Here is a 15,562-nt window from a genome sequence, read left to right as displayed (position 1 = left end):
ATTCAAGACTTGCAGACCACAAACGTTTGGGAGGATCATAATAGTTTCCAGATGTGTTTATCCTACATCTAGGAATCCACCTGTATAATGCAGCATGGTAATTGGGCCCTTCACAAGGCAGACCCTGCGCGGAGGTGGAGTTGAAGCATGTTGCATTTGAAATGCATCTGCAGGGGGCTGAGCATGAGGATTAAGGAAAAGGAGTTATGGTCCATAAGAGGTTGCCCTAAACAGAGAAGTCATCAACTCTTTTCTGTTACCAGTTGTGGAGAGCATTAAAAACACAGCTTAATCTGCAGGAAAAATAGAATTATATAATGCCAGGTTGGAAGGGACCTCAAGGATCATCTGGTCCAACCTTTCTGGGTACTAGTATAGCTTATATGGGATGGCTCAGCACCCTGTCAAACTGAGACTTAAAGCTGACCAAAAACTGTGGAGGAATCTACCATTTCCCTTAGGAGACTATGCCAATGTTTGATGCTCCTTGTGGTGAAAAATTTACCTCTTGTGTCTAATCCTGCTAGCCCACTCCTCCAATCTGTCTTCCTGGAGGGTGGCTCTCCCTTTTGGAGTGTCAACCTCTCCACTCATATTGGTGTCAGCAGACTTCAGCAGGGTGCTCTTGATCCCACCATTCAGATCACTTGTGAAGATGTTAAACAGCACAGGGCCCAGTATTGATCCCTGGGGGACCCCACTTGTGACTGGTTGCCAGTTTGAGGAGGAACTATTTACTGTCACCCTCTGGGAATTGTCTGTCAGCCAGTTCCCCACCCACTGTGCAGACCACTTGTCAAGGCCGAGTCAGTTTCTGCAGGAGGAGGCTGTGAGGGACCGTGTCAAAAGCCTTGGAGAAGTCCAGGTCGACGATGTCCACCGCTCGACCTGCATCAACCGAGCGGGTTATTTTGTCATAGAACGTGATCAGGTTTGTCAAGCATAACTTGCCACTGGTAAATCCATATTGGCTTTTGCCAATCATGTGCTTCAACTGACTTGTGACAATTGAGTATTTAAGGTGGATATGGAAAAACAAAATAAAATTATTATAAGTAAACTGGAAGTAGCCAGGGTTCCTGTACTGTAAGGAAGGCTTTTCAAGGTTATCTGTGGACAGCAGTCTGTGTATAAATAGAATGACTCAGGACTGCAAGAGTGAGGCTCACTGAGAGCATTCAGGAACAGCTGGCTGGAGGAAAGATCTGAGTAGCTAGGCCATTTGTCTTTTTACCTTACTGCCTTAAAACTCTGGAAAACAGTGTCCATGTGGATGGAGAGAATGAGGTAAATAGGGATGAAAGACCTGATCCAAGAAAAAAAAAAAACAAACCAAATTACATTTAGAATGCAAAATTGCAAAATCAAAATCCCCAGCTTAAGTACCACCTAGCTCCTACAGGCATCTACATTCCACAAATGCCTCATCTCCCTTATTCTCTGTGTTTGTCTGGTTTTTAAAATTATTTTTATTTTAACACCCCTCAGGTGCTGAGCGTTGTACTTGCTTGCCTGCCCAAAACTGCTTGAGTCTGATCACAATCCAGAAAGAAAGCACCCTGACCTCATGGCCTCCCCAAGTGCTTTCAGAGCACACCTAGTGCACACAGACACCATGAGACTGAAAACCCAGGGGCAGCTGCCACTTTCTTTTGAAACCTCTTTTATAGCAGCCAAGTGGTTGGAAAGCTCAGGGGTCAAACCCTGCTTCTCCTGTTTTATCCAACAGCTGCTTGATGCAACACACTGAGTGGTTTCAGAAGGAGAAACTGGCCCCCAGAGTGGTCTGTATAGTCGTCGCATCCCTCGTGTCCTCTGTGTCTTGCACTGAATCTCCAGTAATCATCAGTTTGGCTTAGATGAGCAGCCCTTTCTCCTGGCCCTCGCCTGAGGGCCAGGGGGTTATTGCCTTCTCTGGGAGGTGGTAAGTTTGAAGTGCCATGAAGGGAAGGAGGAATTAAAGCAGGTCTTCCACGTCCTTAGGCTACTTCTTAAAAGCAGGGCATGCTGCTGCTTCCTCCGGGCATGGCTTGCTTGCATGTGAGTGGGTGCGTGGCAATTTGATGGTAGAGAAGCACTTAATTTTGGACCCTAGTGAGCGTAGGCAGTTCTCAGTAGCTCTGAGCAAGGTATGGAGCTCCTCGGGCAGGAGAGCCAGCGGCATTTCTCCTTTGGCTAGCCCATGCTAAGCGTGCTGACAGTAAGTGGCTCTGTGCCCAGCAAGAAGTTGTTTTGGAGCTTTGCAGGTATCTGACTCTTCTCAGAGGCCATAAAAGCACTGAGGACCCTAACCCTGGTATCCACCCTTGGAGCAAGGCTCTTAAAAGCTGGGTGTTGCAGCACACACATTTTCAGTGCCAAGTCTTTTTTGGAGCTTGCTGCAAGGAACTTGCATGAGACCTCCTGCATAATGGCTTTGCAGAGCCAAAGCCCAGCCTGTCCGGTGGATTGCATTCCTTGCCTCCTCCTTGGTTTTTCAGTTCTGCTCACAAGTGTGGAATCAGTGTCTTTTTCTCAAGCTGTTACTGTAAAAAAAACCAATCAAACCTGAGTTTCTAGTGTTGCTTCTGTGGAAAAGCGTATCTGTTTGTTGCATGGTGCTGGAGTGGGACTCATCTAACCCAGAGGCTGGGGTCTGTCCCATAGGACAGAAAGGAGGGGTTCTGCCCAGCTGAGCCCTGGTTTTGCTGGATCCAGCTGCAGTGGTTTAGGCTTCTGGCTGAGTCTGTCTGAAAGCGGCACAGAGCAAAACACAAAGAGAGGGAGGGTCGTAAGTACCCCCATTCTCTCCTGATAATCCCTTAAAAAATAATTGCAGGCCTAAACCTCTGTCCTCCAGCAAATTTTCCACTCGATTAGAGGCTTTTGTGAAGCTGGGGAAAGGGACACGCAGACTTGCACATTGTGCCGCTGCCTGAAACTTCCAGCTGGGATTTTTTCCATCAAAAGGGGATTTTAGTAAAACCATTATAAGGGGCTTAGTCACAGAAAAGCAGTTGAGCTGAGACAGGGGTAGATTAGCTTTAACATGCTTGTTTTTGGCACTGGGGACAGGGTGGAAGTTACACCCAGCCGCTCACATGCAGCCTCCCCCCGTCTGGCTGAGTCCCTGGCAGGTGTGTGCATGAGATGTCCCCTCAGGTTCTGCCGTGTCCCTGCAGCACGCTGCATCTGAAACCTGCAGAGCGAGGAGAAGGGAGCCCAGGTGCAAGTCCTCACACCCTGTGGTCTGGGTCTGGAAGCCACAAGTCGCTGTCACTGGGTCAGTCATTGGTGCGGTCTGAGTGAGATCTTGCTCCTGGACAGGTGCCTCTTGGGGTGGAAAGCCATGCGGGGCGATAGCCTTTGCAGCCTTAAGGGCTGTATCCTGCCCGTGCCTTTGATCGGCGTGGGTGGTCCCATGCAGGGACAGTCCTGGTGAAGATGGAGATAAAGCAGCTGGGAGAGCTGCCACCCCAGCCCTACCTGTTGTTGTGACTGGACATCAGCCTTCAGGGCTTGTCGAGATGGTGTTTTTTGTCAGCTCCGTGTATGTTTGGCGAGACTCGGCGTACAAACAGATAGGGATGGTTTGTTGAAGTGGTTCCTGCTGCTGGGAGCTCTTCCCACCCTCACCAGCGCTGCCGGGGGGCTCTGGTGTGGGCAGACTGGGAAGATGTCCTCTGCGCTTAGTGTTTCTCTGCCCTGATCCTCCCTCTCCCTCCAGGGTTGCGCGGGGCTGGGAAACGCGTTTATTTCAGGTTTCGCCGCTCCGGGTGGCAGAGAAACCAGCAAGGCCGGAGACGGGGAAGGCGCGGACGTCAGGCGGGTCCGGGCACTCAGGAGTCCGGGATGCACCCTTAGCCGCGCTGCTTCACCCCTCCTCCTTCGGCCCGGGACTCAGCCGGCCCGGCGCCCCCTCCCTCGCCCTCCCGCGGGGCGCAGGGCGGGCGGGTTGACCTGGTGTCGGGCGGCGGCACTCGGCGGGCAATGCTGCCCCCTGGCGGGGCGCAGCCGCACCTGCAGGCGGGGCCCGGGAGGTGCTGGGAGGAGGGGAGGGAGACCTGGTGTCTCTGCGGCTCCGGGTGCGGGAGCATGGGATCGCTTTTGCTGGAAGAGACTTTCACGGCCAGCGAGTCCAGGCGTTAACCTAGCACGCTGCCAAGCCCACCGCTAAACCATCTCCCTGGGCACCACATCTACACGCTTTTTAAATACCTCCAGGGATGGTGACTCCACCACTTCCTTGGGCAGTCTGTTCCAGTGCCTGGCAACCCTTTCAGTAAATAATTTTTTCCTAATATCCAATCTAACCATCCCCTGGTGCAAATTCGGGCTGTTTCTTCTTGTTCTGTTGGTTGTTACTTGGGAGAAGAGACTAACACCCACCGCACTAAAACCTCCTTTCAGATAGTTGTAGCAATAAGGTCTCCCCTCAGCCTCCTTTTCTCCAGACTAAATGACCTCAGTTCTCTCAGCTGTTCTTTGTAAGACTTGTACTCTAGACCCTTCAGTGCCTTCCTTGCTTTTCATTGGACACACTCCAGCACCTCAATGTCATTCTTGTGGTGAAGGGCCCAAAACTGAACACAGTATTCAAGGTGCAGCCTCACCAGTGCCAAGTAGAAGGACACGATCACTTCCCTAGTCCTGCTGGCCATACTACGCCTGATACAAGCCAGGATTCTGTTGGCCTTCTTGGCCACCTGGGCACACTGCTGGCTCATATTCAGCTGGCTGTCTATCAACACCCCAAGGTCTTTTTCCTTGGAGCAGGTTTCCAGCCTCTCCTCACCAAGCCTGTAGCTTCCATGGGATTGTTGTGACCCAGGCTCAGGACCTGGCATTTGGCCTTTTTGAATCTCACACCACTGGCTTTGGCCCTTCAATCCAGCCTGTCCAGATCCCTCTGCAGAGCCTTCCTACCCCCAAGCAGATCAATGATCCAACACTCCCACCCAACCTGGTGTCATCTGCAAACTTACTGAGGGTGCACTGGATCCTCTTGTCCAGATCATTGATAAAGATATCAAAGACAACTGGCCCCAGTACTGAGCCCTGGGGAACACCAGTTGTGACTGGCTGCAAATGTAGGGGATAGGGTTGCATATGGGGATGCTTCACCCAGTCCCCACTAATGTAGAAACCCCACTGGTATTTTAGGCAGCATTCGCTTTTCCATCTTACTATGTTGTCCCCGTCTGGTTTTACTGGGTATTTGGCAGATGAGCAGCCTGAGGGATCTCGTTGTCCCCATCACCTCTGGCCAATCCACGTAGGGATTGGTGGTATGTAGGGTGCTTTGGCCAAGTGGCTGGAGATTTGCTGTTGTCAAGAGGCAGATGTTACATCCTGGGCAGCTTCACAAGCCTGGAAGAGCAGAGGAAGCCAGCTTGCTTGTAGCGTGAGGAGCCTTACAGGACTTACTGGCATGTGACGAGAGGAATTAATAGAAAGATGCACATGCTTCTCACTGAAGCTGGGGTACTCGCATGCAGCTGTGGCTGTCATGAAATAAGATAATGGCATAGTATAATTGCTGCTGGGTGCTTGGCATTTTAGCTCACCAAACAAGGAGAGAGGCCACTGGCCACAGACCTGTGATCAGTGTAGTCATGTGGTGCTGTCTGTACACCTTTGGTGCCAACCTGCCAGGCCCCCTAAGTTGCCCAGCAGTTGTAAAGCTGGGGACATTTGGGGGGAGGAAGAGGGGAAGGAGAGAGAGGAAGAGGATGAACCTCAGATAAAGGGGTTTTTTGTGTTTTCTTTTTAAAGGTGGGAGGGGAAGTTCCTTAATCTTAAAATCACTAAACTGTGCCTGGAGACAAAGATTCAAAGGAAAGAAAATAACTAGGGTGAGTTGCCCCTTTCTAGATCCGAGTGAGTTTCTGTAACAGGAGTTTCGTTTATGTCTCAGTTAACTCTCTCATGTGGAAATACTTGCTCAGGGCGTGTGTCCAGACCCTGATATTAAACTTTTGACACGCTGTCCAAAACATGCCTCAATATTTAGGAAATATTTTTAGGAAAATCCCATTTCCTTTCGTCTTTCTGTTGTAACGGCAGATCAGATTCAGATCATTCAGAATCTCTGTGGCGCTGCTTCAGGTTGGGCTGCCGTTGAGCTAACGCATTTGGTAGATTTAATTAAAGAAGGGGGAGAAGCACTAGTGTCCCTGCCAAAAGTGGCTGGAGTCTGATTTCTGGCACAGAAGCCTGACAAACTCTCTCCAGCTCTTTCTTCTTTGCAGCTTGGGGCTGGGGAATTGAGCAGAACTGCCTCACTGGCTGGCCATGCTGGGGAGTGTCATGTAGCTCAGCCAGGGGCTCTGGTCCCTGAGGGGTCCTCACATCCAGCCCGCACCACCCAGTTTGGTTTATCGATTATATTTTTCCTCCTCAGAAAGCACTATGAAAGAGCTGCTGGCTAAAAGAGCAGGATTTAAGGTAGAGGAGGGAAAAGAGAGAAAACAAAAAGGGTCCACTTTGCCAGAAGCATCCTGCGTACTTATGTAGCGAGGCTGCCAGATCCAGGGGATGCCTGCCCTTGAGCTGTTAATGGCAGCCTGTGCTAAGTTCCAGCTTTGGTTCCAAAAACTTTGGGTGTCTTGGCCACCCAGCTCTCATTTTAACTCTTCCCTGACTGCCAAAGGGCAGGTTCAGTGGTAAGCTCTATATTGTCGAGCACAGAGATCACCTCTCATCCTAGCAAAGGCCTCAGGCGGTTTGCGTGACAGCTGCCCCGTGACCCTGTTATTTATTATCGGGGAAACAAAGGACCCCAGAATCACCACGACAAACTGATTCAGTCCAACCCAGAGTGTGGGGTGGGAAGGTATAAAGCGTATAAATCTGTCATGCACGGACCTCCCATATTCTAGTCCAAGGGCAGTAAGACCCAGGGGGAGCCTCCTTGTTCTTCCCATCTCCCAGGGAGAGAAGCCAGCCACTTGCTCTGGCTAGGGGAGCAGCTGCTGCAGCAGACCAGGGACCTCTGTGCACACAGGGGCTTCACTGCAGCTTGTGAGCCAGCAGCCCCCACCACTGCCTCTCAGTCCCTGGAGGCCTCCTTTCCTGCCCAGTCTCTTCATTCCCGCCTTCTCATTGCTCCTGCTCTGCTCAGCTTTCTGCTGCTACCCCTCAAGCGTGACCCCTCTGCTCCCCGGAGTCACTGGTCCATAAAGCAAGTCCTTGGTGCATCCTCGGTGCTCTGGCTTGCATGGTTGTAGGTGAGGGACCCTGCTGTCCCAGCCGGCATGGCTGGGTGGACTGGAAGCACTATTGCCGGGCAGAGTGGCAAAGGCTGGCACCAAAGCCACTGCTGGGGCACTGTGGGCTTGTTGACGCAGGCGGGGGACGGCCAGCTAGCTTCCAAATAGCAGTGTGTTTTTTTTATGGTCTTCTACCCCAGCTGCCAATTCAGTCATCGTCAAAAATTCAGGAGTAGCTGGAGAGGGAAAATTAAGTTTCCTTGTTACCCTGAGGAGTCATATGGTAGTTGGTATATTGCTGCTGGCAATGGATTATTTATTTTAAGAAACCCTTCTGTTCACTAGTAAACACATGGGTTCCCCCAGCCCTGGTCTTGCTGTATGGTGATGGCTGCCTGTGTGCCTGAGGAGATGCTGTCCCACTGGGGCATGAGGAAGGCATGAGGAGCTCTTCTCCACCTACGGGTAACAGCCCCAGGTGTCTAAATGCTGGGCTTTGGGGTGGCTTTGGTTTCAGCAGCTTCCCTAGCCTTGGGTTCCCCGTAACTAGCATTGTGGGCCATATATTGGTTTGGTTTTTTTAAGCTGGGAGGGGAAATTTGGGAGTTCGTTTTTTTTTTTGGGGGGGGGGAATGTCCTGTCCTCATTTTGGTTACAGAGCTTATGAACACACACATTACATAGACATATGAACATGGGACTTAATGAGATGTGATTTTCACTCAAATCCAGCAGAAACAAACATGCCTTATGAGAGATGTATCTCATTCCCCATCACTGTCTGGAACTGCTCCCTACCTCAGGAACATTTACATTTATAGCAGTAATGGGAACCTGATCTGGAATTCCCATTGTTTATAACATTCATACATACATGATCTTTTTCAGTCAAGAAGTTACTGTAAACTTTTTCCTTAAGACAGGAAAAACAGACCCCACACCTCCCTCCAAGGAAAGGAAGATGGATATAGCGTCAGGCTCAATTAGATCCAATTGTGGTGGCTTTCCCTAAAGTGAACAATGCAGCTTTTGTGATGGACTCCCAGCAGAAAGCTTGGAAGTCTTGGAAAGAGAGGAGGAAAAATGAACACACAGCCCAAAGTCTAAACCTTGAGCCAGTTCAGGTCCTTAGGATGTGAAGGAGATAGGGTTTCTTCTTAGGAGGGCCAGAGTTGGGTACTATTTTCCCCTTTGAAATGCACCACTGACATAAAAGGAGTGAGGTGGTTAAAGTTGGCAACAAAGAAGTATGCCCAGTCCAGCCTCAACCAAATATACCTGTGCAAGCAGAGGCTAAGCACCTGGGGCAGAGGGGCCTTCCTTTGTGTAGGGCATCTGACCCACCTGGAGCAGCACCCCAGTGAGGGCTGCTGGAGCAGGGTAGCACAGCAGGAACAAAGTGGCCTGCTCAGTGCTGGAAGTGCTTAAAATGCAAATGTACAGGAACTTCAGACCATCCCCCTCTCTCCTCCTCGGCGTGGAGGAAAGCAGCTTAAATACAGCCAGGCCTGGAGAGGAATGTTAAAAAGAGGGGAAGAATCGCCCTCCTCCTTTCCATAGGGACCCGGGCCCGGCCAGATTGAGTATGCATGACTGAGCAAGCAAGGACAGCTCCTCTTTTAACTTTCCTGAACAATGGCTCCGGCTTCTTCCACCATTTCGCATTCCCCCTCCTTCGAGGCAGGAAGGGGGCAGCGGGGCGAGCCAGCCCCGCCACCGGGCTGCGGGGAGAGGGGCTTTGTCGCTGCCCTATAAACACTGCTTAAGCCCCATCTCCCAACAATAAAATACACCACATCGTGGAAGGCTAAAAAGCAGCCCTGTCGGGTTAAAAGTCATACGTGAAGGAGAAAGATTATGGTCTAGGACAAAGGACACCTTAGATTAGTAAAACTTTTTTTTTTTTTTTCCTTTTTACGTTCCCACTTCCTCTTTAATCTTAGCTGGGGCAGTGGAAACCAACCAAGATTTCCCAGGTCCTTGTGCACTGGCAGGGGCATGGTTTTAGGGGGTTGTCACTGCTAGGAAATAACTGCTTTTATTTGATGGGTCTTCCACCCAGAGTGGGACTGAATTTAAGTTAATCTCAAAAACCCTCTGCCATCAACCTGGAGCTTTAAAAAATTAGGAAATGCAGCCCTTCTGTTCCCCCCCCAGCTCAAACCAGGACAGTCTTCCTCTACCACTGATTATTCACTTGCTAGTGAGCTTCAGCACTTTTGGTCTGTCTGACCTCAGTCTGAGCTGATGCCTCAGACCAACAGGGAGCTGAACTCAAGTTTCTCCCCACAGCTGCTGTGGGTGCCCTTGCAGACAAGGCTGGTCCTACCAAACCCCTTCCTTTCAAACTCTTCATGATGATGTTACTCAACATCCTGCACAGGAGGCACCAGGCTCTCTTCCTTCCTTCCTCTGTCACTCACTGGAAGAAGAGCAAGCAGCCCCAGACCCGTGGCAGGAGCCACATGGCATACTTACCAAACCCAACGTGTAGACAGAGAGATACTTGTCTTTAAAAAGCACAGACAACACAGATAAGGCTTTTTTTTTTTTTTTTTCAAAAACATACTTCATATTTCCTCTTTTATTATATAAATATGTTTAACCTTTACTGTAAGAATATAAAATGTTTTAAGAGGATCTTTGTTATTTTTTTTTATACAAATTCACAAACAGTACAATTAATCCATAGGGGGTCTCTGGGTTTGTGTTAACTCCATGGTCTGGTCTGTTACTGTGGAGGATTTGAGATTTTGAACAGATGAGCACAAAAAAGCCAAGATATTTTTTCTTTTTAAAAAAAACAAACATCAAAAACCAAACTTACTCTTCCTCTTTAAAATAATAATTAAAAAAAAAAAAATCTAAAGACCCAGCTCCATTTTATTGACAGAACAGAGATAAGACAGATGAACTTCAGTCTCCTCCCCTTCACATTGCAGCCTCAGGGCCTGCAGGCCAGCTCTGCTCCTCTCCACCTACAAACAGGAAGCCTGGCACAGTGACCTTTTGTAGGTGATTTGGGAGGGGAAAGCATTTGCATATATCTATACATATAATTTCTTTTTTTAAAAAAAACGAGCTTGCATTTCACACGTTTCTGTTAACAGTAGCCCAATCCTCAGTGTGGATTCTCGTGTTACATGTTTGTGCTAGAAGAGTAAAAATGCAGAAGCACAGTACGGGTCCCCAGTGAAGAGGGAGGGAGAGGCACAACCAGAATGTGAAGGTGGGACACAACAGGGTAAGCTTCAAAACCAAAACAAAAATATAAAAAAAGGCGGGGGGGGGAGGCGGGGGGGCAGGGAGAAAAAGAACAAACCCAAAGGGCATTATTCCAGTCTAGGCACAAAAATGTTTCAGTCTCAAAATCTCTTTCCTGTAAGATTTCCAGGGCTTTTGAGGAGGGAAAAAAAAAAAAAAAGGTAACAAATTAAAACGAGGTAGCCAGACATCATATATATATTTATATATATAGAATATATTCAGCAGAAAAAAAAGTACTTAAAAATCCACAAGAACAGCAACTTCAAATGACTTTAAAAATAAAACCATGTAAGAAAATGAATACTGTGAAGAGGAGAATGAGTGAGGAGAACTGGGATCAGTTACAGGACATAAGCAAGGGATAGATGGGAGAGTAAGAGGCTGTTTTTGTAGCAGTAATTTTTTTTATGCATTTCAAAATAAAAACAGGTCACAGTATCTCAAAATGAAGCAGAAATGAAGCTGGAGATTCTTCCTCAAGTCCCCTGGGTAGAGGGGAGCTAGCCACCCCTTCTACCCACTCACCCCCAACCCAAAGAGGAATGGATATGTAGCTGGATATGTCTATCCCTGTTGCCAAGAAGGAGGGGAGAAAAAGAGAGAATGATAAAAGGGAAGACAAGGCTTGGTAACTGTCAGTGTCCCCCAGTGCAAGGGAAGGCTTAAGAGACTGGAGTCCATGTCCAGCCCCCAGAGACAGGAGAAGGAGGAAATGGTATTTTCACCTCCAGTAGATGGGGAAAGAGAATGGAGTGCCTAGGCTTTTTCATTAACCATAGTGCAGGATGACACAGAAATATACTGACAAAAAGAGAGGTTGTAGCTAGCTATCCCTAGTCTCAGTGCAGTGAAGAACTGGAATAGTGGGAGGCTGGATCCACCCACAGCAGAGAATAACATGGAACTGGAGACTGAAAACAGATTAAAAAAAATAAAAATAATAATTAAAAAAAAAAATAATCAATGTACCTAGGGAGCAGTATTTCTGTCACAATTCCCAGTTGACAGGGGAGGGGCAAGCGCAGAGGTGGAATGGTTATTTTACCAAAAGCTGTGTCTGTGCCCAGCGCAGGATGACTTAGGTGGCTGGGTACCTAAGTGTAGCTAGGAAACCTTTTCTGCTGTTGTTGTTGTTGTTTGTTCCCATCTCCATTCCCACTCTCCTTTATATGAACCAAAAATAATCTATTCTGAATGCATGGCAGAACAAGGGTCTTTCTTTATCCATCCTTAGTGCATGAGGGGATGGAATCAGGGAGTGGGGATAAAGAGGGGTGTCTCTAGCCCCAGTGCATAAGAGTGTGAGCTTCTACCTCTTCCACAAGGAAGGATGCTGTGGGGGAAGGAGGAGCTCTGTCTCCCCAGCATGGAGCTGGAGGCATGACTTGGAAAAAGGACAGGTGCTTTCTCTCCTCATGTTCCCCCCCCTTCCTCCTCCTCCTCCTCCAGAGCAGGGGTAGGTAGGCAGCACAGAAGGGTTGAGGATATACTCTCTACGCTCCTCCCTCCAGTGCTAGGGTGCGTGGGTAGCATGGCTCTGTGCGTGCCCCTCTCTCTCTTTCTCTCCTCCATTGCAGCAGTCAGTCAGTCAGTCAGTCAGTGAGTCCCTCCAGAGGAGATGGAGGTCTCGGGCTGCCCCCCTCCTCTCACCTGACCTTCTCGCTCTCAGTCATTTCCCAAAGTCCCAGATTGAGCACCTTGAGGCAGGGCAGCTGGGTGATGCGCTCCAAGCCCCGCTTGGTAATGCGGGTGCAGCCGTAGAGATCGATGCCCGTCAGCTGGCTGAGGTGTTCGGCGATGAGCTCCAGGCCCTTGTCAGTGATGCGGACGCACTGCCCGATGTTGAGGGTGCGGAGCCCGTGCATCTGCCGCACCATGCGGTTGATGCCCTCGTCGCTAATGTGGCAGGAGCAGAGGGAGAGGGAGCGCAGCCCGTCCAGGCCCTGTGCGATATAGGCTAGGCTCTGGTCCCCCACCTTGTCACAGAAGGACACGTCGAGGCCAGACAGCCGCAGGCTGCCCATGGCCAGATGCATGATGCCCGTGTCGCTGATGTTGTCGCAGGAGCGCAGGTTGAGGCTGCGCAGGCTGCTCATGTGCGACAGGTGCAGCAGCCCCGCGTCCGAGATGCCCCCGCAGAAGCTGAGGTTGAGCTGGCGGAGGCGGCCCAGCCCACGGGCCAGGTGCTTGAGCGAGAGGTCACTGAGCTTCTGGCAGTCCTGCAGCGTGAGCTGCTCCAGGCCCAGGCAGCCCTCGGCCGCGCTGCGCGTCATGCCCGCCAGGTGCCCGATGCCCACGTCGGAGAGGTGCCGGCAGGAGCGCAGGTTGAGGCTCTTGAGGCGCTGCAGGCCCCAGGCGATGAGGAGGAGGCCGGTGTTGGTGATGTTGCTGCAGCCCCCCAGCTCGAGCACCTCCAGGCCCTTGAGGTACTGGGCGATGCGACCCAGGCTGCTGTCCGTGATCTGTTTGCAGAGGCTCAGGTTGAGCGAGCGGAGGGAGCTGATCTCCGCCACGAAGGCGTGGCCCAGCCCGTTGTCGGTGAGGTTGTAGCAGCCGCTGAGGTTGAGGCTCTCGATGTCCGCCATGCCCTGGATCACGTAGCTCAGGCTGCGCCGCAGCGACAGGATCTGCACCCGCCGGATGCCCCGCGCCGCCAGGCTGGGGAAGAGCGAGGGGTTGGCGCGGCGCAGGTGCAGCTTGGCCTCCACGCCCCGCCAGACCGAGCGGTGGTAGGCGGCGTCCCGCCAGGCCGTGCACACCTGCGCCGCCCGGCCCTTGTCCCGCACCTCCAGGTACCCGAAGATCATGGCCAGCAGCTCGGGGAACAGGCACGAGATGTGCGTTTCCATCGCACGCCCGCGCCCGGCCGCCCCCGCCGGCGCCGCGCTCCTCCTCGCCGCCGGGCCCGGCCCGCTTCCGCTCGGGGCCCGCCCGCCTTCCGCTCCGCGCCGCGCTCCTCCTCGCCGCCGCCGCCGCCTTCACATCGCCGGCCCGGGCGGCGCGGCCCGGCCCGCGGGAGACGCTGCTGCGCGACCGCCGGCCCGGCCCGGCCCGGCCCCGCGCCCTGCGGCCGCCGCCTCTACCGCCGCGCCGGGCGGGCCGCGTCGCTGCTGCTGCTGCCGCCGCGCTGCTGCGGCCGCGCCGCCCCGTGCCGCATCGTGCCGCCTCCCGGCGGGCGGGCGGGCGCGCCCCGGCGGCGACGGCGGCCCCCCGCGCTCCGTCCCTGGTGCCGGCCGCCGAGCCCCGCCGCCTCCCTTTGTCTCCGCGGTGCCGCCGCTCACAGCCCGCGGCCCCTGGCCGCCCGCATCCCGCGGCGGAGGCGGCGAGAAGGCAGCGAGGGCAGGGAGTCGCCCCGGCCCGGCCCGGCCCGGCCCGCCCCACCGCCGGTACCGACTCCGCCGCTCCGGGCCCGGCCGCCGCCGGCCGCCTGCTCCGCTCCGCCGCGCGCCGCTCGCTGCTGGGCCCCGGCGCCGCGCTCCGGCCGGGCGGGAGGGGGAGGAGGCGCGGCCAGCGAGGAGGAGGAGGAGGAGGAGGAGGAGGAGGAGGAGGAGGAGGGAGGAGGGAGGAGGCGGCCCCGGGCCGCGCCTGGCGGCGGCGGCGCTGCTGCTGCTGCCGCTCGGCTTCCCCCCCTCCCCCGCGCCGCTTGCGCAATGGTACGATCCGGAACACTCGGAGCCGTCGTCCTGGAAACAACGCGGCCCGGTGGCTGCGCCCGCCGTTAACCCTTGCCGCGCCTGCGGCGGGCGGCCCTCAGCCCCTCCCGCCCCGGCGGAGGGACGCGGCGGCCGGGCGCTGCCTTGTCGCCCTCGGGTGACTTGCCTCCCCCCCCCCCCGGGCGGGGGTGGCGAAGCCTCCTCGCCGCCGGCAGGGCTGGACTGTGGGTGGCAGCCCCGCTGCGGGCCGCCCCGCTCCCCCATCGGCCCCCAGCGCCGGCCGCGGGCCCGCCTCGGCAGCAGGGCCCTGGTGGGGCGGCAAGCCCTGGAGCTCGCTGGGGAGCCCCTGGACGCCGTGTGGAGGGACCAGGGGCTCACGCTGCTGCTGGCGGGGCAGAGGGGAAAGGAGGGGGCACCGCGTTGTCCCATTGCCTGTTGGAGGACAGGCTGCTGCAGTCTTGTGGTTCAGCCTGGAGGCTGCGTGATGGCCCGGAGGGCCAAAATTTGGGAGCTCCCTGCCTAGGCATCCCTGCAGGAGCGATAGGAGCACATCACGGGCGTAAATAGCTCGGAGAGATGGGTTAACTGTCAAGGTTGCTAGACCTCTGGGTGGACCGTCTTAGGGCCTCTGTGATGTCAAACAGAAAAACTTCTGAAATGACTTTCAGGCAGTGGTCTTCTTGAAGTACCTCTGAAAGTAGTTTAAGTACTGACAGCAACCAAGCCATTCCCACTTATTTTTAGCAATTTCGAGAAAGAATGTTTGAAATCCACGTTTCCTACTTGTCTGTAGCCTTGTGTAATGGTAACTGTGCATGTTTCGACACTGGGCACTGTTGCAGCAGTGTTAAAAATGGGTCAAGTTCTACCAGAGATCAGGTAAGCCTCTGCAAAACAGTTTCAAAAGACCAGGACTGTCCTTCTGTGCCAAAGGGCTGTAAAAAAAAAAAAAAATTATAATAAAGTTCACATTTGTTCAGCACAACAGGGTGCATTTTTTAATACTGTTTGGTTTACTAAAATACTACTAAAACCAGCCTAGTTACTGTTGTGTTTGCCAAAACTTTCACCTGAAGGAATAGGTTTTATTTTAATCAGAACCTAAATCTGTCTTCTACAGAAACGCCGATGGCTCTATCTTCACCTACAGAGTTCATCTTAGCAGACTCTGTTGACTTCTTAGAGGTGAATGGTTTAGTTTTCATTCTGCTTTTTTCTTACTGCTTTGAGTTGGAGGCAACGCAAGTTGAAGGACTCTGAGGCCCCAGTCATGCAACGAGATCTGTGTGCATCTAGGCATCTCTATCAACATTAGGCTGTGGTTTGGCAGCGCAGAGAATCCAGCAGTACAACTCCTGTTATTGGCTCAAAAAACGGGGTGGCTGCATGATGAAGTGAAGTGCTGGGCTGGTATTCATTCACTCTGCCTGCTCCAGTTAATTCAAGAAGTTT

At 52.8% G+C, this 15,562-nt stretch overlaps 2 protein-coding genes across 3 annotated transcripts in view; one reads left to right on the top strand and one right to left on the bottom strand.

Moving 5' to 3' along the window:
• Positions 1–15,562, top strand: part of WNT5B (Wnt family member 5B) — a 73,681-nt gene that overhangs the window by 22,400 nt on the left and 35,719 nt on the right. The window lies entirely within an intron of this gene.
• Positions 11,376–13,454, bottom strand: FBXL14 (F-box and leucine rich repeat protein 14). Its single transcript, XM_051626629.1, has one exon. It carries the CDS (start codon positions 13,304–13,306, stop codon positions 12,104–12,106), a length of 1,203 nt encoding a protein of 400 aa, XP_051482589.1. The 5' UTR covers positions 13,307–13,454; the 3' UTR covers positions 11,376–12,103.

Source organism: Apus apus, chromosome 1 (assembly GCF_020740795.1).
Source record: "Apus apus isolate bApuApu2 chromosome 1, bApuApu2.pri.cur, whole genome shotgun sequence".
Lineage (NCBI taxonomy): Eukaryota > Metazoa > Chordata > Aves > Apodiformes > Apodidae > Apus > Apus apus.
Note: the sequence above shows the minus strand (reverse complement) of the source record. Positions and strands in the feature narration are given on the sequence as shown.